The sequence below is a fragment of the Bubalus kerabau genome, chromosome 3, assembly GCF_029407905.1.
Source record: "Bubalus kerabau isolate K-KA32 ecotype Philippines breed swamp buffalo chromosome 3, PCC_UOA_SB_1v2, whole genome shotgun sequence".
Taxonomy (NCBI): Eukaryota; Metazoa; Chordata; class Mammalia; order Artiodactyla; family Bovidae; genus Bubalus; species Bubalus kerabau.
In genome coordinates this window covers 1,235,201-1,255,336 of record NC_073626.1, presented here as the reverse complement: position 1 = coordinate 1,255,336, position 20,136 = coordinate 1,235,201, and the positions used below count along the sequence as shown (strand labels likewise).

Below are 20,136 nucleotides of genomic sequence, written 5' to 3'. Positions count from 1 at the left end.
TTTTACCTGGGGTGTCATCTTAGGCAAAGCTTCTTCGTTTCATTTTAAACCTCGGTGTTCTCTTTTGAAAAGCGAGAGTAGTGTGGGTCCTCCTCGCAGGCTGGCCGGCGGGTGAAATGGGGAGCAGGGCGTCTCCACAAGGTGATGCTTTCCCCGAGGGACCCCTCGAGGCAGTCTGGTGCTCCCATTCCGTATTTTGTCTCAGAGCTTGGTCCCTTTCCAAGGAGGAGCTTAGGTCTCCTGGGATAAGAGTCAAGCTTGTGACTGTGACTAATGGGGCCACAGGTAAATCAGAGCCGAGAATTCTTGTTGCTGCTGCTAAGCTGCTGCTAAGTCACTTCAGTCGTGTCCGACTCTGTGTGACCCCATGGACGGCAGCCCACCAGGCTCCACCATCCCTGGGATTCTCCAGGCAAGAACACTGGAGTGGGTTGCCATTTCCTTCTCCAGTGCATGAAAGTGAAAAGTGAAAGTGAAGTCGCTTAGTCGTGTCTGACCCTTAGTGACCCCATGGACTGCAGCCCACCAGGCTCCTCTGTCCCTGGGATTTTCCAGGCAAGAGTACTGGAGTGGGGTGCCATTGTTGGTGAGGAGCAAAGGAATGGGATGTCTTTCCCAAGCGTGGTGTGGATCCTGCTGGTCACTGACTTCTGCCCAGACTGACAGAGCAGAGCTGAAGCAGAATCTGAAGGTGGGGAAGGGCCCTACTTGGCCTGAGTCAGCTGACCGGAGAGGGGCACGTCCTCTCTGCCCCAGCACAGGAAGGACCGGGGAACCTGGTCCTTTCGTCTGTTTATTTTATGAACTTGACTTTGAACGAAGACTGTGTCAGGTCCTAAATGATGCCATTGCAAAATCAGAGAGCAGACCTGATATCTAAAGAGTGGTTGCCCAAAGAGAAGGGATTGTTGCTGGTACTTTAATGATTTGGCAAAGCTTTTAAAGCATTTATTGTGCTTTAAATATAGAGTAACATTTGACAGTAGACTTCACTTCAGTTGAAAGTATCAAATTTATCACGTATGTGACATTATGTATAAATATATATCCTTGTATGCGTTTGTTTCTGAAATGTGGCAAATACTCAAGTAGAGACTTCTCCTTGGTGCCCATTTGGGTCAGAACTGCAGCAGCTGGAGGGTGTTAGTGTGTATCCACCAGTAATTTCAGCCCTTCGCCTTGATTACTCAGATCTTGATAAGTGAATCTGTGTAGGTGATTATGTGGTTTTCAGTCCTTGCTTGATAGAATAGATTTTTTATTTCTTGAAATTAGTAAACACAGCTAAACAATGGTATTCAGTGTGTATTGGAGCAAATGCTCGAAGGTACCTGCAGGGGACGCCCCGCACGGCACTGAAGTCCTCCCAGCGGGGCACCTTGTTGCAGGAGAGCCGGCTGGCACACCACTCCTGCGCAGTGACCGCAGGGGCTTGTTGCCCGTCATCCCGGTTGTCGCACACGTTCTGATGCTTCAGTGGAAATCTTTAAGCAGTGCCCTTGGCCGCCTTTTAGGAATCAGCTAAGCCAAGTAGGTAGACTTGTGCCAGGTTTCATTGATTGGTGCCTTTGCTATTTTTAACAGATAGGCCCAGGCCTCCACTGCAGTAACATAAACACATGATTTTTGAACTGCCGCACAATTAATACTTTAGTAACATTGTACAGTAAAACATCACGGCAGGCCCAGCAAGTCTTGAAAATGAGCAGCTGGCATGTTCCTGCTTTCCTTGCCTGTTTTTGTCCACATGCATCCTTGGTTTTCACGTGGTGAAGGTCACTTATTTCCAGGGCCAGTTTGGCTGTATGAGAACCAGCTGGTGGCTTCGATCATGGCAGCTTGGTGACCTGAAGCCTAGCCAAATTTGAGAATCATTGCCAAGAAAGAAATGCTGTATTTAACGGAATAAAATTTTAGCAAATGTGTGTTCCTTGATTCATTCTTTGACAGGCATTTACTAAACATCCCTAGTTCACTGTTTTCTCATCTGTGAAATGGAATGGTGATGGTGTGGGGAGCTTGAGGGAGAGGGCGTGATGGATGGGCGTGGAGAGAAAGAGCACCTGTGAAGCGCCCGCCCTCAGGATGCAGGTTCAGGCCTGCTGGTGGAGCATGTGGGCCAAGGTGCCCGCACCTGAGTGGGGCTTCATGTTTTATCGCAAGCTGATGAGATCTTAGGAAGCTGAGTTCTGTGTTTAATATGTATTAGCATCATCTTGACCCCATTTCTTTAATATGGCCTGAGGGTGGCAGCTGGGGTTTTCTGCTGAGACATTGATTCTGTCTTGGGAGAAATTCTGAGTGTCTCTATTACTGACCTGGGGAGTGGGTGAAGGAACTCGCATGTCCGGTAGACTGATGCTTGCAGGGCAGACAGGGCGAGTGTTGGCAGTTTAGCCGAGGAGTGGAATGGCTGTTACGGACCGTTGCTGACAGCTCCAGACTCTGGTTAAGGATGTAGTTGAGTTCTTCCACATGGTTGGATCCTCCAAGTTGATATCCAAACGGACACACATTTAGAAGTGGTGACTTTGATCAAAATCTTTGACTGCTGTGTAATATAAGGAGCATGTGGTCACGCGAGGGCGGTATTTTCAGGAGCAGACGGTGCCTTGTGTGGACCCTGGTCCAGATTTGTTGGTCCGCCGTGCCGGCAGGCAGCATGTTCTGCAGGAGGTTACCGTTACTCTTGACCCACTTGAAATCTTCAGGCTGTTCTGGAACATTTCCTCCCCTGCTAGGATGTGTCCTTTCCCACAGCACTGAGGAGAAGTGATGAGCGTTGCTCGGCACCCGGGAAACGCCGCGGAGTCACCCCAGAGTTCAGATCCTGGTTCCGCCTTGTGCTCTGGACGAGGACCCAGCCTCTCGGGCCTCCCTGGAGCACACGGCCCTGAGAGGGCAGGGCCCTGCGCCCGTCCGTCGCTGCGCTCCAGAGCCCAGCACAGCATCTGGCAGCAGTGGCTGGCAGTCACCCTGGTGGCAGCGCAGGCAGTGCCCAGGCCCGGGCTGCCGGCTCAGCGGGAGGAGTGTGGGGCTGAGGCTCAGGGCTGTGATGGAGCAGGGTTTAGACCATCACCGCTGTTAACTAAAATCTCAAGCACATGTTCTCTGTGTCTTTGTTGACTCTATCTTTAAAGAAAATAATTTTACTGTATTTTAGATCAGTTCTGTGATAGATTGAAAATGAAAAAAAAGGGGGGTGCTCCTTTCATCAGAGGTAGTTTGAGAAGCCCTGTGCTCCGGGCCAGCAGGTGAAGATGGGGTGTAGGTTCCGGTCAGGGAAGGCCGCTCTGAAGGTGAGGTTTGTGCTGAAATCTGAAGATGCTGGGGCTCATCTTGACAGGCCTCAAGGTGACAACAAGCCGAGTTTGAATGTCCTAGGAGCAGAGAGAGGCTGGGGGCACGGTGGGAAGGAGAGGGTGGCGGGAGGCAGCTGCCTGGTGGGCAGGGCTTCCTGACTCTGACAGCAAGGCTGCGTTTTTGAACAGAGTGCTGATTTTATCCAGTGACTTCTTTGAAGTCTTCAGAGTTGAAGAAAATCACTTTGGCAGCGTGGATATTAGGATTCAAGAAAGCAGGGAGGTTTGAGTTAGGAGACCGTCGTAGAGGAGATCATCCTGGGTGTTCATTGGAAGGACTGATGCTAAGGCTGAAACTCCAATACTTTGGCCACCTGATGCAAAGAGCTGACTCATTGGAAAACACCCTGATGCTGGGAAAGACTGAAGGCAGGAGGAGAAGGGGATGACAGAGGATGAGATGGCTGGATGGCATCACCCACTCAATGGACATGGGTTTGGGTAAACTCCAGGAGTTGGTGATGGACAGGGAGGCCTGGCGTGCTGCAGTTCATGGGGTCGCCAAGAGTCAGACATGACTGAGTGACTGAACTGAACTGAACGAGTTAGGAGGCTGGTGGAGTGGTCCAGCCCAGAGGTGGTGGTGGGGTGGTCCAGCGTGGAGGTGGTGGTGGGGTAGTCCAGGCAAGAGGTGATGGTGGAACGGTCCAGGCAGGAGGTGATGTGGGGTGGTCCAGCCTGGAGGTGGTGGTGGTGTAGATGGGAGTGTTGTGGGACAATGGAGAGAGTAGGCTGGTCTGTGGGATGTTTTGAAGTTGAACTGGTAGGACTTGCTGACAGATTGGATTTGGGGAGTGGGAAGGGCAGCAGGGGTGACTTCTGAGTGTGTGTCTTGATTGGGTAAATAGAGATGCCGGTTATTGACAGAAAGAAGTAGTTTGAAGAGGGGGTGGGTGGGGATTGAGATGTGAGAAGTGTTACCTTCCTTGTTCCTGTGAGCCTCTTTGTAAATCCTTTTAAAAGTGGAACTTCACAGTTCTGACTTCTGTGCTATTGTTACAGAGGACCCAGAGAGGAAATGCCTTGTGCAGGAGGCATCTGGCAGTGTCCAGCTGGTTTCATGCCTTCAAAACAGCAGAGAAAGAAATCTTTTTGTTGCTCAAATATTTTGGAAACTCTCAGAAAAATTCTTTGGGATGACTGGGAGGACTTGTCCACATTAGCTGTTATTGATTCCTGAGTGGCGTCCTGCTCCGTGTGTGCTTAATTGGCCTGTGATTCTGTCTCAACTCGTCTCACAAAGAACAGCTCCTCACGGGGCGGGGCGGAGCTGTGGGCCGCCCTCCAGCTGGATCTGACACAGTGTCCTGTTCTCAAGACAATGAGAAAAGAGGAAAGGAAAAATGCAACCTTTATATTAGCTTTTAGCTCCTGAACTCTATTTTGCAAACCATTTGTGTGTTTGGTAATACCCGTCCCCCCCCCCCCACCCCCCCTCTTTTTTTCCCCTTTGGTAAGTTCAGTGACAAAAAAGGTCAAGACTCCGATCACACTTTTGACTATCACACCAGAGCTGCCCTTCGCCCAGAGGACTGAGAAAACAGAGTGGCTCTGGAGCACGCCTCTCCTGTAGCCTTCGGGTCTTCCCAGAAAGCTCCAGGGGTCTTTGATTTGGTCTGGGCTCAGTGAGGTGAGACCCTGACGCTCCTATTCTTTTCTTTCCCTGAGAGAGGGCCTTTGCTGTTTTGAAATATGCTGTGACGTTGCCCAGCCTCTGGCGTCTCTGCCAATGCCGGTGGGCATCTTCACATGTTCTCAGGCTGCCGTTGGTTCAGTCCTGTATCCCTGAGTGGTCCGCACACGCCCAGGTGGTGCTGCTCAGACCACAGACTGAGAATTACTTAGTCTACCTGTGGAGGACCTGTACTTTGTAGCTGGCCCTTGTCAAGAAATTGCCTGTTCCCATTTTGTATCTTTTTCGTCTCTAGTATGATCCGATTGGTGTAGCATCTGAAATTTCATTTCTGTTTTTAAGTGAGAATTCTATTGATCTTATTGACTTCGGCAGTCAATCCAAATTTCAAAATAGAGAAACTTAAAATGATTTTTTTTTTTTTTGGCATAACCCTTTCAAACACCTGTGGATTGATACTGCAACTTCTTCAATCAAGTTTTAAAGCTACTTTAGAATTTTTTATTGTGAATACCAATTGCCTTTTTTTAAAGAAAGGCGTTATCTTAGACTTAACTTGGAATCGTTCTGTAATGTTTCTGCCGTGTTTTATCGTCTTGACGCTTTTCTGTGTGTCCTGCGGTGTTTTGCGTTTATTTCTCCTCTTGGACTAAATGGCACTTCTATTCATTGTTACGCTCCACAAAGAGAACAGAGTTGTCTCTGGCACAGAGTAGCTACTCGATGAAAGGATGCTGAGGGATTTCAAATTTCTGTGCTCTGCTCACGGCAGCCCTGTTTCTGTGCGCCGTGGAGATTATCTTGTCTACTTGGAATGTGTTTCCAGTGACGTGCTTTGGCATCAGAGCGTCCTTGTTTGTGGGGGACATCAGCATATGTGTGTTCAGAAACTGCCTCTGTTTCCTGGTCTGTAAGGTCGGTGTAGAAGCAGTGCCCCCTTATCAGGTGGGCATGGTCCATGCTGTGTACGTGGACTCGGAGTGAATAGGTATACAGGGTTACAACACGCTTCAGGGGCCATGTAAGTGTTGGATATAAACTAACCCGTACTGTTATGATTAACAGTGACTCAGTGGATGTTTCATCTGTGGCAGTTTGAAGGGCGTGTGCCTGCCCTTGTGTGTGTTGAAACGCAGCAGATTCACTCCTTGAGGTTTGAGTGTCTGGGTGGGCGTGTGCTGGGAGGGTTACACCTGCTGGCCCAGAACCTCGTGGGCCCGAGGGTGCTGGGCCGCCCTCCGCTTCTACCTCTGCTGATTCCCTTGGGAGGGTCTGCGGGGCCATGGAGCGGACAGATGTTCTGCCAGGCCAAGGTGTCAAGTTCTTTGAGTTCTACGATACTTTGATTTAGTTCTGTCCAGCCCAGGAAACACAATTTTTTTTATTCTCAAACTCCTTAAATTGGCTGAGTCTTTTTAAGGGCTGGTGATGTTTTAGTCGCCTTAAACTTACCGTCCTTTACTGGCCCTTCGGCGCGATACCATCTGTGCTTGTATGTATATATGTATATCCAGTTTACTGCCCATTTCTATTTGATCAAGTGACAGATAATACAGACTGTGCCCGTTTGGATCCCTAGCTTGCACACATTCAGTTGAGCCATTTCTTTTGTTATGAAATTCATTTTAACTTTTTTGTTTTTACTCAGAGAAGAAGTTCAGTTCAGTTCAGTTCAGTTGCTCAGTCATGTCTGACTCTTTGCAACTCCATGGACTGCAGCATGCCAGGCCTCCGTGTCCATCACCAACTCCCAGAGCTTGCTCAAACTCGTGTCCATCGAGTTGGTGAAGCCATCTAACCACCTCATTCACTCCTAATAAAATTTAGTGTTTAAAAGGTATTTTTTTTAAATCTCTAAAAAGAGTTGCCATTATTACACTGCTGAAGAAGTGCTGTTCCCTTTTTGAATTAGTGCTTTTTAAGTTGACTCATGTTAATTAACTGAAATATCCTTTTCAAGAAGCAAAAATGTGAAGATTTATTAGGTTCCCAAATCTGGCCAACCCTGAGGTTCCTGAGGTGGGGGATGAAACAGTCCTATTGTTCGGGGGTTCAGTCGCCAGCCCCCCGACTGTGACCGGCCTGGGGAGGCCCGGCCCGCTCCGCAGGAGGACGGTGGGGCTGCCTCCCGGGCTTCTCTGCTTCCTGGGTCTGGGTCTTCTGAGTCTGCTGTGGAGCCTTCCAAGGGCGGGCACCTTTCCATGCTGTCCTCACCCATCATCTCGTTCTGCTACCATCTGAACAGCATTTGAGATGAAAATGAAATGAAAAAACAGTTAGGACAATTGTACCTGTAAAACAGAAGAATTTCCTTTATCCAGAAAAGTGTGAGAGATTCTGCAGGCATGGTTTTAAAAGAAGTGAAATTGGTGAGTTTGAACATGGATTTCTTCATTTTTCTGTGTAAGATCTGAAAATACCATAACAGGAAGGAGTGGGAGAAAATGCTTTGTCCTTTTTTAAAAGTACACTTGCGAGCGCTTACTCACCTAATCCCCCAAACTTTTCAAAGTGGGTGGCGAGTCTGTTCACACTGTGGGAGAGTCGAGAACTCTGAGCCTCCAGCATCAAAGCACGGAACCTTCCACCCCACAGAAGATGCTCAGCGAGTATTTACTGAACGAGGGAGGGTGTCCAAGGTCCGTGACCCATCTCTGTTTGCCAGGAACCTGTAGTTGGTTTAGAACCGGACACTCAGCCTCACGGTCTCTGTAATAGTCAGGGGGTGCTGACATCCGACCTGCGTCCTTGCTGGTGGCACGGCCTTTGGCTGCGTGGAGCTCAGGTTGCTCCTGGGGGCCCTGGTGATGCCTGCCTGCCCCGTGTGGTCCTTAGGGTGGGGGGTGGGGGGTCACCCAGCTCTTGACACGCCAGGAGCTTAGGCGCACCTGCGGTTCCCAACGCTGAGCGAATGAGGCGTCAGAATACTCAGTGGTTATGGGAGTGTCTGTTTTACAATCTCAGAAGCAGGGTGTATCCCGGATGGAAACTGCTACTGGATGGCCCCACACCTGGAAGCTCCCCTTTGTTCTTGGTCATGAGAAGTGCTGGCAGCCTCACCTGCCTTCACGTGGTCTCATTCTTCGCACTGACTGAGGCCAGGTCGACCTTCCTGGGTGCCCTGCCTGTCTGTGTGGCTTCTGCTTGCACCGCTCGGTTGGGCCCGGAGTCCTTGCACTGAGAGCAGGGCATCCACGCCAGACCCTCTGCTGTGTCCTTGGCCTCTGCCTGGACCTTTCCAATCTTGGGCCTGCCTGCATCCTGCCTTCTTTCCCTCCACACCCTGCCCCAGCCCGGCAGCATCTGGGGTCGGCTCTATCAATCCTGCCTCCGGTACAGGTTCTGAAACGTTCGTTCAGAAGCCTGTCGTCTTCAGTTGTGGACTCGTGGTCTAACTTGTTTCATTTCTCAGTGTGAATGAAAGTTTCCACGCCACTCCCCGTTTTGGGGAAGAAACTATAGGTACCAGCAAGTGGACAGTAAGATTTTTATTAGCTTGTATGATAATAAGAGGCTGTTCAGTTCAGTTCAGTCGCTCAGTCGTGTCCGACTCTTTCCAACCCCGTGGACTGCAGCCCGCCAGGCCTCCCTGTCCATCACCAACTCCCGGAGCTTGCTCAGTCTCATGTCCATCGAGTTGGTGATACCATCCAGCCATTTCATCCTCTGTCATCCCCTGCTCCTCCCACCTTCAATCTTTCCCAGGATCAGGGTCTTTTCCAATGGGTTGGTCCTTCGCATCAGGTGGCCAAAGTCAGCTTCAGCATCAGTCCTTCCAATGAATATTCAGGACTGAGTTCCTTTAGGATGGACTGGTTGGACCTCCTTGCTGTCCAAGGGACTCTCAAGAGTCTTCTCCAACGCCACAGTTCAAAAGCATCAATTCTTCAGTGCTCAGCTTTCTTTATAGTCCAACTCTCACATCCATACATGACCACTGGAAAAACCATAGCCTTGACTAGAAGGACCTTTGTTGACAAAGTAATACAATTTTTTTGGAGTGTATCTGCTTTTATTTCCTAAGTATTCATAAGTAGTAGTTCTTTCAAAAACCAATAATTGCAAATTTGGCTTTCTTTTTGTCTATGTATTACTTAGTGTAGTATTTAAAAAGTTCTAACATTTTAAATTTAAGATTGGTTATGAATTTTATTGCTTTGGGAATTGAGACAGTGGCTTTGTGCTGTTTATATTTGTTAGGAACTTTTGTGTTCTGATATATCATCAATTTTTCTAAATGTTTCATCAATGCTTAAAAGGAAGACGTATGTGACGACAGTCTGATGCAGACCCGTCACCAGTATCCAGCGTATGCTTGCATCCTCCGTGCTCCGTGCTGGTTTTTCCTGCAGAGAACGTCGGACGAGCAGGCTGCTCTCTCAGTGCTTTTAGGTTTTGTGGGACTGTTTTCCAAGCTAGTCAGAGCTTTTGCCTCTTATTCTTTCTGGTCTTCTTAGTCTATCAGTTCAGTGATATTTAATGCATAGAGATTCACGACTGTTACCTTGTAATCGTTGTTCTACTTAATTCTTCTGCCTGAGGCCTGCTTTGTCTTGTATTAACATTGCTGCTCCCTCTCTTTTGTTTTTATCTGCTGGATATATACCAGATCAGGTTATTTTGAGAGGTGGTATCTTATTTTTTCCCCTTAATCTGAGAGACTTTATCTTTAATAGAGGGGGTTAAATTAATTTATAATGACCAGCATCGCAACGGAGAAGGCAATGGCATCCCACTCCAGTACTCTTGCCTGGAAAATCCCATGGATGGAGGAGCCTGGTAGGCTGCCGTCTATGGGGTCGCACAGAGTCGGACACGACTGAAGTGACTTAGCAGCAGCAGCATCGCAAGTGAGTTTGGATATAATTCTGCCTTCTTTTTTTTTTTTTTTTTTTTGTTTTTAATGTATTCCTGCCTCACATGGGGCTTGGGAGCTTTGTTTTTTGTTGTGTACACTGTCTGTTCTTTGGTGGGAAGGTATCTGTTTCAAGTCCACAGTCTGAGACAACATCTTGCGTCTGTCTGCCTCTTGAGTTGTTCCTCCGCCCTGTCTGCTGTGGTCTTGCCCTTCGCTGCCTGTCTCCCAGTTCCTGAGGCGAGAAGTCTGAGCTCGAGGCCGCCGGGCTTTCCCATGCCCAGGGCTCCCTTGTCCCCTCGTCTTGTGGACGGCTGGGACTTCAACACGTGGATAAGGTGGAGTTTTCAGCAGTGTCGTGATGGACACACGCCCTATGTCTCAGTTCACAGCAGCAATCATCAGCGATGCCCACTTGTCTTCTCGGGGGCTGTGTTACTCAGAGTCCTTCAGAGACAATCCTGGTGTCCCGGACGCTTCAGAGACGACCCTGGTGTCCCGGACGCTTCAGAGACGACCCTGGTGTCCCGGACGCTTCAGAGGTGACCCTGGTGTCCCGGACGCTCTCGCTTCTTTCGTCCTACTGCACCCGTCTTGCCGCCCACACCTGCCGGGGTCCAGCCCCGGCTGATCCAGGGAGTTCGAAGCGGGGACGGCGTCGGCGAGGATCAGGATACAATAGCTTCAATTAGATATTAATTAGAGATATAAAGAGTAATAGAATGAGGATAGCTCAGCAGGAAAACTCAGTGGAGAAAAGAGGCTGAGTAGCTTGGTTTACGCGGGAGACCAATAAAACTTCAAGACAAGAAGCTTGCACCACTTACGTAGGCCGCAGGCGTCCTTCCGTTCTCCCGAAGGAGAGGAGACACTGAGGCCTCCCTGGTTGGATCTTAGAAGCCCAGGCAAAGTTAGTAAGCTTGGCGGGCTCCGCGCTCCAGATGGAGACTCAGCCAGAGTTTGAGAGAGAGAGAGACATGGGGAGACCAGTATTTCGAGGAACTGATCCCAATTCTTCATTTTCCATGGTCTACTTTTATACACTGAGATGTTATACAAAAGTCATGCGGGGACAGCAGTCCTGACTTTTATTAAAGTCAGGTGCTTCATACAAATGTATACAGAGGTCTTAGGGGTGTTACATCATCTTCTGGCCAGGGGGGCCTGCTGACAATTTATGACCCTCTCCTTGTGACAGCGGTCAGTCAACACTTATTTCTCCAGGGGCGATTATTCTTAAAACAGACGCCACCCAAATAAAGTTACATTCCTATAGGGTGAGGGTGTAGTGGGTTTTAATTAAGGAAAGAGTTTACTTAGCCTAGGGTCTAACGTGATTTATATCAAAGTTAATACTTATTTCTTCTATATATTCATTAATGTGTATAAGGGCAGGGGATGTGGAGACTTAGCAGTAGACATTGGCTCAACAAATGAAAAACCCTTCACCAATACAATTTCTAATCAGCCCCACTATACTTATACTAATAATTTTCTAACTTCTCTAAAGAACCTGTTTTTAGAAGGTTTAAAGCATCTCGTGCCTCTCACGGTTGGGAGGCTGTGAGCAATCACATGTGGCCGGACAAGCCTGTCAGGCAGGCCAGAGAACCTTCAGAGGAGTTTGTAGGTTGAAACACTCCTGTCATGCCCAGGAATTATTATTAACTGGAGCTCTAAGTTAACTCCTTCTCTGAAAGAGGTGGTGGGGGACAGCCCCCATAAAGTCAGAGGTGTAGGTGAGAGCACAAAGTAGTAAAGTAGGCAGGCTCTGGTTATGGGGGTAGATGCTCGAGGATTGCCAGGGGGACTCCTGAGGCTCGATCCCGCCTTTGCATATGTCGAGCCTCCTTCCTCATGACCTTTGCCACGGGCGGAGTGCCTCACGCTGGCCCCCAACACAGACCCACAGTCAGGGCTTTCTCGCGGGAGTCCTGTCTGTTCAGTGGGGTGTCGGGCCAGGCGATTCTGAGCACACTGCCGAGGAAGCCCGGAGGCTGGGCCCCCTTCCACCACAGCGCGGGGTCAGCAGTACAGCGGGCAGGAGTGTGCGGGCTCGGGGGCCCTGCCACCCAGGCAGCCTCTCTCCTCCATTTACGGCACTGCTCAGTCGAGGCAGGCCAGGGTCACCACTAGTGACTGAGTTCTGTGGAGTTAAGGACTTGCTCGGTATTTTCACAGCTCTGTTCTGAGCGTCTAGAACAGGGCCTGACACGTACCTGGCGCTTGGTAACTGTTCAGTGACTGTATCTGTGAAATGAAGCTAACGGGGGTGCTCTCCTACAGGGCGATGGGATACTCGGGTCATGTTCATGAAATGCTTATTGCTGCAAGAACTGGGAGGGGTCTGAGATTTTAGCTCCTTACAAGCTGACAAGTTGGTGGGTTTCCTGGGAGCTGGTGGAAGATTTCAGAGTCTCGGGTCAGAGACAGGAGGCCTCACGACCTGCGGCAGTAGCGGCGGCCAGGGTGTCCCGTGTCCCTGCTGCCCTTCCGGACCCCCTGCTTTCATGGGGCAATATGGACACAGAGGGAGAGGTCCGTGCGTGCGGGAAGGGAACCCCGAGCTTAGGGAACCTGAGTCTTTTGTGATGGGTGGTAAGCAGGCTTTTTGTGGAGGGAAATAGGTTTATCTTCAAAGCAGTCACTGTCCAGACCTCCTTGAAAAGGCAGTTCAGGATGCAGGACAGTCGGTCCTCCTGCTTTAAGATGTGCAGAAGCACGGAGGCCTGTGGAGCCTTGTTTCCCAGCAAAAAGCCCTGACTGGTGCTGTTGGCAAAGACTGGTCGTGAGGGGTTGGTGACGGTCACCTTCGGTTCTGTCCCAGACTGAGCATAAGAGGCTTCTTCCTGCTGCCTTCATCTAATCCGTATTCAATCCTGTCTTCCCAGCTTTTGTTTCAAGACTCCTGGGTGTGTATTTTGTGGTTTCTGGCACTTTCATTACGATTTGACTTAATTTTGGTTACTTATTAATTTTAAGCTGTGTGTGTGTATATATGTGTGTGCGCGCATGCATGTACTAAATCATGGCCCTTACTCTGCAGTAATCCTTTCTGTGATTTTTTTTTTTTTTTGGAAGGGGTGTAGCTGAGCACGTCTGCTTCTCTCTTTCTCTCTCTCTCCTCCCGATGTTCTTTTTCTCCCCTCCCCTTCCTGGCCTTCCCCGTTTCTTCCACGTTTTCGTAACTGTGTCTGGCAGGTTGTGTGACACAGGCTGCTCTGGCTAGCCGCAGGGGCTCCATGTTGAACAGGCTGAATTTCTCCTCCGTTCCCTGTTGGTCTTGTTTCTCGTATTGTCATTTGAATCTGGCTGAGGGCTCATTGCTCTATTTTATTAAGCTCATGAGACCCTGGAAACCTGTGCAACAATCTCGCACTTTACTCCTCAGGTTAGGAGTGCAGACTCATGAGTGCGGGCTCGTGAACGCCGAGTCCCCTTTGCAGCCTGGGTTTGTCTCCTCAGGTTAGGAGTGCAGGCTCCTGGGCTCGGGCTCGTGAGCGCCTGAGTCCCTTCGCAGCCTGGGTTTGTCTCCTCAGGTTAGGAGTGCAGGCTCCTGGGCTCGGGCTCATGAGCACCTGAGTCCCCTTCGCAGCCTGGGTTTGTCTCCTCAGGTTAGGAGTGCAGGCTCCTGGGCTCGGGCTCGTGAGCGCCGAGTCCCTTCACAGCCTGGGTTTGTCACTTGTGATGCTGTCGTTCAGGTTGGTAGATACTCACGGGTAGTGATCTTTTCAGATCATTTATTTACTTATTTAATTTGCCTGTGCTGGGTCTTCGCTCACGTGAGGGCATTTCTCCTGCTGCAGCGAGTGGGCTCTGCTCTTGTGTTGTGGTGCACGGCTTCTAGTGGCGGGGGCTTCTCTTGTCGCGAGGCACGGGCTCCAGGTGCTTGGGCTTCAGTAGCTGTGGTGCTCAGGTTTAGTGGCCCCACGGCGTGTGGGGTCTTCCCGGACCAGGGATGGAACCCCTGTTGCCCACATTGGCAGGCGGATTCTTATCCACTGCACCACCAGGGAAGCCCACTGGTAGTAATTTCTGTAAGTCTGATGTGTACTGGTCTTTAGAGTTTTAAGTCTTCCAAAAAAGACAAATGGCTGAGTCTCTACTGTAACTGTGCTTTTTTTTTTTTTTTAAACACTTAGTTTAGACTATGCAGTGACAAGGATAAAGGACTTCAAGCAAGCTGGAAGTAACAAGGCCTTGTTAAAGTCACACCAAGCACATGGGGTCCACCACGTCCGGCGACTCCGCGGCACGGCATGTTCTGTCCAGGCAGAGAATTGCTGTCCTTGACCTGGCTGCATTCTCTCTGTGTGTCTGTCCCACTCTGGGTCTGTATCTGGGCATGCTGTTCTGCTGGAGGAGGGTGTGAGTTAAAGATCCCAGGTCCTGGCAACTACTTTACGAAAGTAAAGGGGAAAGTAAGTTACTCTCAACGGCCTCATCGAACTATAATTGTGATCATTGAGTTCTTGGTGCCTCTGTTTTCCCAGCAGATGTAAAACTGGGTCCGCTTTTCTGGCGGGAGCCTGGGGGCCTGCCTGGTTGCTTCAAACTGTTCCATGTCCTGTTGTAGACTGAGCTGTTGTTCCCTCTGAGGAATCTTCAGCTGTTTTTTTTAAACACCTGGACTTCAGTTAGAACTACCTTGATAGAAACGTGCCTGCCGCTGCTGCCAAGTCACTTCAGTCGTATCTGACTCTGTGCGACCCCATAGACGGCAGCCCACTCTTCTGTCTCTCCGAGGACCTTGCAGTTCCTGGCCTGTCCCCGACTTAGGTCTGGTGACCGTAGTGCTGCCCGTGCTTGACGATATCCTCGATATTGAGAAAGGAAATGATCTTTGGCTTTTCCTGTAGGAAGTTGATGATGGATCTAAAGTGAAGTCTACAAATTCTCTTTGAACCTCAGTATCTTTTTCAAGCACTTGTCTACTACTGAAACTCTAAGTATTCACAAAATGTGGTTCCTAATCTCTTCATGGTGTTTTGTCAATATAATATATCCAGATGGGATTTAAAATATCAATTATTATTTGTGTTCTCTTGTTGACTACAAAGACTCAGAAATCCATTAAAAGTACACTTTCTTCCTCTAAATATTCAGCAGTCAGGTTTCTTGAATAATTTCAGTCTTGCCTGCAGTGGTTGTATTAAGTTTATATTTAGAAGCAGAGTCCTTATTTGGCATTGACTTTGCCCCATTTTGGAAGTTTATTTTAAAAGAAGCAGTTGATGTGTTGTGGCTAGTATTTGAAAAATGTAACCGATTCATTCAGTTTCCAAAACAGCAAAGAGAAGAGAAAGAGCATCGTAGAGTCTCAGCTTGTGGCCTGTGAACTAAAGTGTAGTTAGGGGTTTTTCCACCCAGCCTTCTCTCTCTGAACAGCGTACAAGCCCAGGGTGTCAGCTGTCTGACGCTGGGAGTGGACGAGGCCCTAAACCACGCCGTATTGCTGGCCCTGCATGTTGGGCTCACACTTTGTCAGCAGCGAGGGACTCTCTGCTTCCCTCTATTTCTTCTGCTTGAAGTGGAGCAGGACTCTGTGGTCCTGCCCCTCCGCATGTCCTCCACCTGCCTTTTGTCCTTGGAAAAACTTTAGCCAAAGCATAAGTTTAATTAGAGAAATGAGAGACTATAGAAACAAAGGAAGACAGTCCAACAAGACTAATAATAGTTTAGTCATTAAGCAAAGTCAAGGGCCTTTAGTTCCTCCTCGAGAGCTACAGGTGATACCCTGAGCCACGTCCTGTGAGCTGTCTTATAGATACTGAATCTCCTCCAGGTGGAGAAGTCAGCTGCATGAAGCCCAGACTGTAGCCAGGACAAGAGCTGCCACAATTCTGAGGATGGGCCTCAAGGACATGGGAACAAACTGACCCTGGAACTGAAGATGAACTGTACGCAGAACAACCAAGATGGTGCTGGTCAGACCAGCTCCGCGTGATAAATCTCTTTGCTCACACTCTGTGTGGCGTCCAGCTGGCCCTGCTTCCCCAGGGCACTCTGGTTGGGACAGGGCGTCCAGGGCGTTCAAGCTCTCCTGACACGAGAACCCAGCCGCAGGTGGCTGGTTGGGCGTCTGAGTCTTCATTGGTGATTCCTCTCTCCCTGAGATGTCAGATGTCAGATGCTTTTTCAAGTTTCGTCTGAGATGGCAGATGACATGGCTTTCCGCCCCTGCCTTGGAGGTTTCTCTAGTGCCTGCTCCCTGCTGGGACAGTTTCTCCCTGTCCTCTGAGCCACACCCGTGCCATCGTTCAGAGTCACCAGCCACGGCTCCAGGGCGCGCTATCCGTCCAGAGCAGACATCCTCGGTGCCCCCCCAGTCTCCCGTGGGCGTCACATCAGCTGTCGTGCCAGCGGAGGGCCAGAAAAATCAGAGCTTTTTCTCAGTTGACGGGCTGTTGCTTCCTAACCTTTATCCTTAGATGGTCACAGAGCAGGTGGGGTGGTGGAGAAGGGTGACTGCAGGCATGCAGAGGGGGCGGGATGGAGGGAGACTGCAGGCGCCCAGCACCCGGGGGCCAGGTGGGGCTCCGTGCCCTGGGGAAGCCATGTGAGGCAGGAGGAGCGGGGGGTCGTGCACACTGTCTCCTCAGCCCAGGGCCCTGCTTTAGACACAACTGACCCAGTAGGTCTCAAATCTGGCCATGCCACAGAGCTCCAGGAAGGGTTTGTGTGTGTGCGTGTGTGTGTGTGAGATAGAGAGACATAAAAACCTAGTAACTTTGATTCTGTCAGTTGCACCAGGAATAATTTTACTAGCAAAAAATGTAACTATTTTAGAAGTATGAAGTTTAACATTCCAACCTGGAAGCACAAAAAACAAATCTCTCTTCTGTTGGGTAGTCAGTTTCTGCTTGCTCATTCAGACACATGGTTCCCAGCCCCAGAGGCCTAAGAAAAGCTTGATGGGAAAGAACTGTGTGCACAGATGTTCATTATTTGATGTTAGCTGCAGAAAACCACAGTCTTAATTTGCGGAGCACTGGTGTTCCATGGGAGGAGAATTTGAGAACCACTGAACTTGTCTGATCAGTTCACCAGAGCGAAACCTGGCTGCCGTGCCCCGCGTCTTACTCAAGATTTCAAGGTCACGTAGCGGCAGGCAGAACCAGGACTGGAGCTCAGACGCCCACGCTGTCAGCTGTGCGTCCCAGTTTCAGACGATGGGCTGCGTTTCTTTAATAGGTGCTAGAATATGTATCCTGGTGTGGTTCTGGGGCCAATGTGGTCTCGAGAGGTTTTTCCTCTGAGAGCAGTGACCTTATCAGGCACAGACAATTTCCTGCGTCATTACGATGCTCCTTGGCAGAACGTTATTTTTCTTGGTGACTGTGTCGTGGTGCAGGACGCGCAGGCAGAGCCAGCCCTCTGTTTTCCCGAGTGAGTTCGCTGTATCGTCACTTATTTGTGGCAGGCCTTGCTTTCAACTTCATCGACAGGGCCTCCTGTCATTAGTGACCTGCTTGGTTGAGGTCTTGGCTTTCTTTTTATTCTGCTTTTTTTTTTTTTCTCTCAAAGCCTGAGTCACAGCCAGGAAGTCCTTTGAAATCAAACCCTTATTTGTGTTTCCGGGAGAATTCGGGAAATGGTAACTCTGCTTAAAAGGTGCTTTGGTTTGGTTTCCTCTTTCCTCCGTTTCTTCCCTCACCTGGTGTGAGAGCTCACTCTGTCCCAGAGAAGCTGTCCATGGGTCACGGGCGGGGCACCCGGGGTCTCCCCGGCCGCCTCTGGGTCAGCGCTTCATGGTACTGCTCTGTTACGAGGTTGAAAGTGAATCTCCAGTTACCCCCAGATGGACACCAAGCTCTCAGAGAAGCACATGGAAGCCCCTGGGGCCTTGCCGGGTCCTGTCCTCGCCTCTGACTGGAACCCCTGTCCCCAAGACGTGGGCCCGGGGCCCCAGGAGGTGCTCCGTGGACGCCTGCTGCCTCTCAGGCTGCTCAGCGCTGAGTGAATAGCTTGCTTCAGCTGATGAGTTAATCGCACACGTAGACTTAGAGGTCAGACCCTAAAATAGTCCTAGCAGAGTGCTTCTGACAACCTTTGCTATCCCTGCAGGCGTCCTGGAGCGCGGCGCGGTGCGTGCGGGGGCGCGGTGCGTGCGGGGGCGCGGCGCGGTGCCCGCGGGGCTGCTGCCGGTGCGTGCGCGGGCGCGGCGCGGTGCGTGCGGGGGCGCTGCCGGTGCGTGCGCGGGCGCGGCGCGGTGCGTGCGGGGGCGCGGTGCGTGCGGGGGCGCTGCCGGTGCGTGCGCGGGCGCGGCGCGGTGCGTGCGGGGGCGCGGCGCGGTGCGTGCGGGGGCGCTGCAGGTGCGTGCGGGGGCACGGCGCGGTGCGTGCGGGGCTGCTGCCGGTGCGTGCGCGGGCGCGGCGCGGTGCGTGCGGGGGCGCTGCCGGTGCGTGCGCGGGCGCGGCGCGGCGCGGTGCGTGTGGCAAGAATCACAGCGGATTCAGGAGCGCGCCGTTAGCGAGCATGTTTGCCGTCTGTGTGGGCTGAGGAAACAGTTGTCTTTTCAGAACTAATTTAAAAATACCTTTCCAAATTAGTTGTTTGGAGTTGGACATCAGACCCTGGTTGAGAGCTTTCTGTCTGAGGTGGTTTCCAAATCAAGCAGGGTCATCCAAGCCTCGCCTCCAGGCTTCGTGATGGGCCTGGAGGGCGGCTGAGTCTGCGACACCCGGGGCAGGCTTCTCCCCCGGGGAAGGATCACTGTCCGGAACCTACCCTTCTCTCAGTTCAGATGTCGGGTGTGGCATAAGCTGCAATTTATAAACGAATTGTCTATAAACTAGTTTATAAGTTGCAATTTATAAACTGCAATTAAAAAAACTATTGTAATAATCTATTGAAAAATACAGTACTACTTGTTTTTATAGGGAGCAAAATTTACATTTGAATTTTAAAATTTATTTTAAAATACATTAATTTTAGGCTTAAATAGATCAAGGTTGCTTCCTTTGACTGTAACACATTTATATTATATATGTAGGTGAGTGATGTTTCACTGGCTTCCTTGTTCATTTATACTCCCAACACATGGTGCTAATCCATTGTGACTACCAAACTACATATTTGTACATATTATTTACAAAGGCTTTTAAAAAATAATTTTTGGCTTACTAAAAGTGTGTATGTTGTGTGTGTGTGTGTCTGTGTGTATATATACATATATGTAACAGTTCAGTTCAGTTCAGTCACTCAGTTGTGTTCGACTCTTTGCAACCCCATGAATCACAGCACGCCAGGCCTCCTTGTCCATCACCAACTCCCAGAGTTCACCCAAACTCATGTCCATTGAGTCGATGATGCCATCCAGCCATCTCATCCTCTGTCGTCCCCTTCTCCTCCTGCCCCCAATCCCTCCCAGCATCAGAGTCTTTTCCAATGAGTCAATACTTCGCATGAGGTGGCCAAAGTACTGGAGTTTCAGCTTTAGCATCAGTCCTTCCAAAGAACACCCAAGACTGATCTCCTTTAGAATGGACTGGTTGGATTTCCTTGCAGTCCAAGGGACTCTCAAGAGTCTTCTCCAACACCACAGTTCAAAAGCATCAATTCTTCGGTGCTCAGCCTTCTTCACAGTCCAACTCTCACATCCATACATGACCACTGGAAAAACCATAACCTTGACTAGACGGACCTTTGTTGGCAAAGTAATGTCTCTACTTTTGAATATGCTATCTAGGTTGGTCATAACTTTCCTTCCAAGGAGTAAGCATCTTTTAATTTCATGGCTGCAATCACCGTCTGCATTGATCTTGGAGCCCCCCAAAATAAAGTCTGCCACCGTTTTCACTGTTTCCCCATCTACTTCCCATAAAATGATGGGACCAGATGCCATGATCTTCGTTTTCTGAATGTTGAGCTTTAAGCCAACTTTTTCACTCTCCACTTTGACTTGCATCAAGAGGCTTTTTAGTTCCTCTTCACTTTCTGCCATAAAGGTGGTGTCATCTGCATATCTGAGGTTATTGAGATTTCTCCTGGCAATCTTGATTCCAGCTTGTGCTTCTTCCAGCCCAGCATTTCTCATGATGTACTCTGCATAGAAGTTCAATAAGCAGGGTGACAATATACAGCCTTGACGTACTCCTTTTCCTATTTGGAACCAGTCTGTTGTTCCACGTCCAGTTCTAACTGTTGCTTCCTGACCTGCATATAGGTTTCTTAAGAGGCAGGTCAGGTGGTCTGGTATTCCCATCTCTTTCAGAATTTCCCACAGTTTTTTATGATCCACACAGTGAAAGGCTTTGGCATAGTCAATAAAGCAGAAATAGATG

The 20,136-nt window shown here is 49.8% G+C and overlaps 1 protein-coding gene across 13 annotated transcripts in view; it reads left to right on the top strand.

Moving 5' to 3' along the window:
• GMDS (GDP-mannose 4,6-dehydratase) overlaps nt 1-20,136 on the top strand; it is a 442,717-nt gene that overhangs the window by 43,400 nt on the left and 379,181 nt on the right. For 4 of the 13 annotated variants that reach the window (XR_008711295.1, XR_008711294.1, XM_055570461.1 and 1 more), the window contains exon 1: nt 15,865-17,239. The exons of 2 other annotated variants lie outside the window; for them this stretch is intronic. Coding sequence is in view for 9 of the 11 variants with exons in the window: in XM_055570461.1 (XP_055426436.1) it covers nt 17,055-17,239 (185 nt within the window). In the remaining 2 variants the exon portion in view is untranslated. Of the gene's footprint in view, nt 1-15,858; nt 17,240-20,136 lie in introns of those variants that run through there. 7 more of the 13 variants (XM_055570458.1, XM_055570459.1, XM_055570452.1 and 4 more) reach the window with 6 other exon arrangements.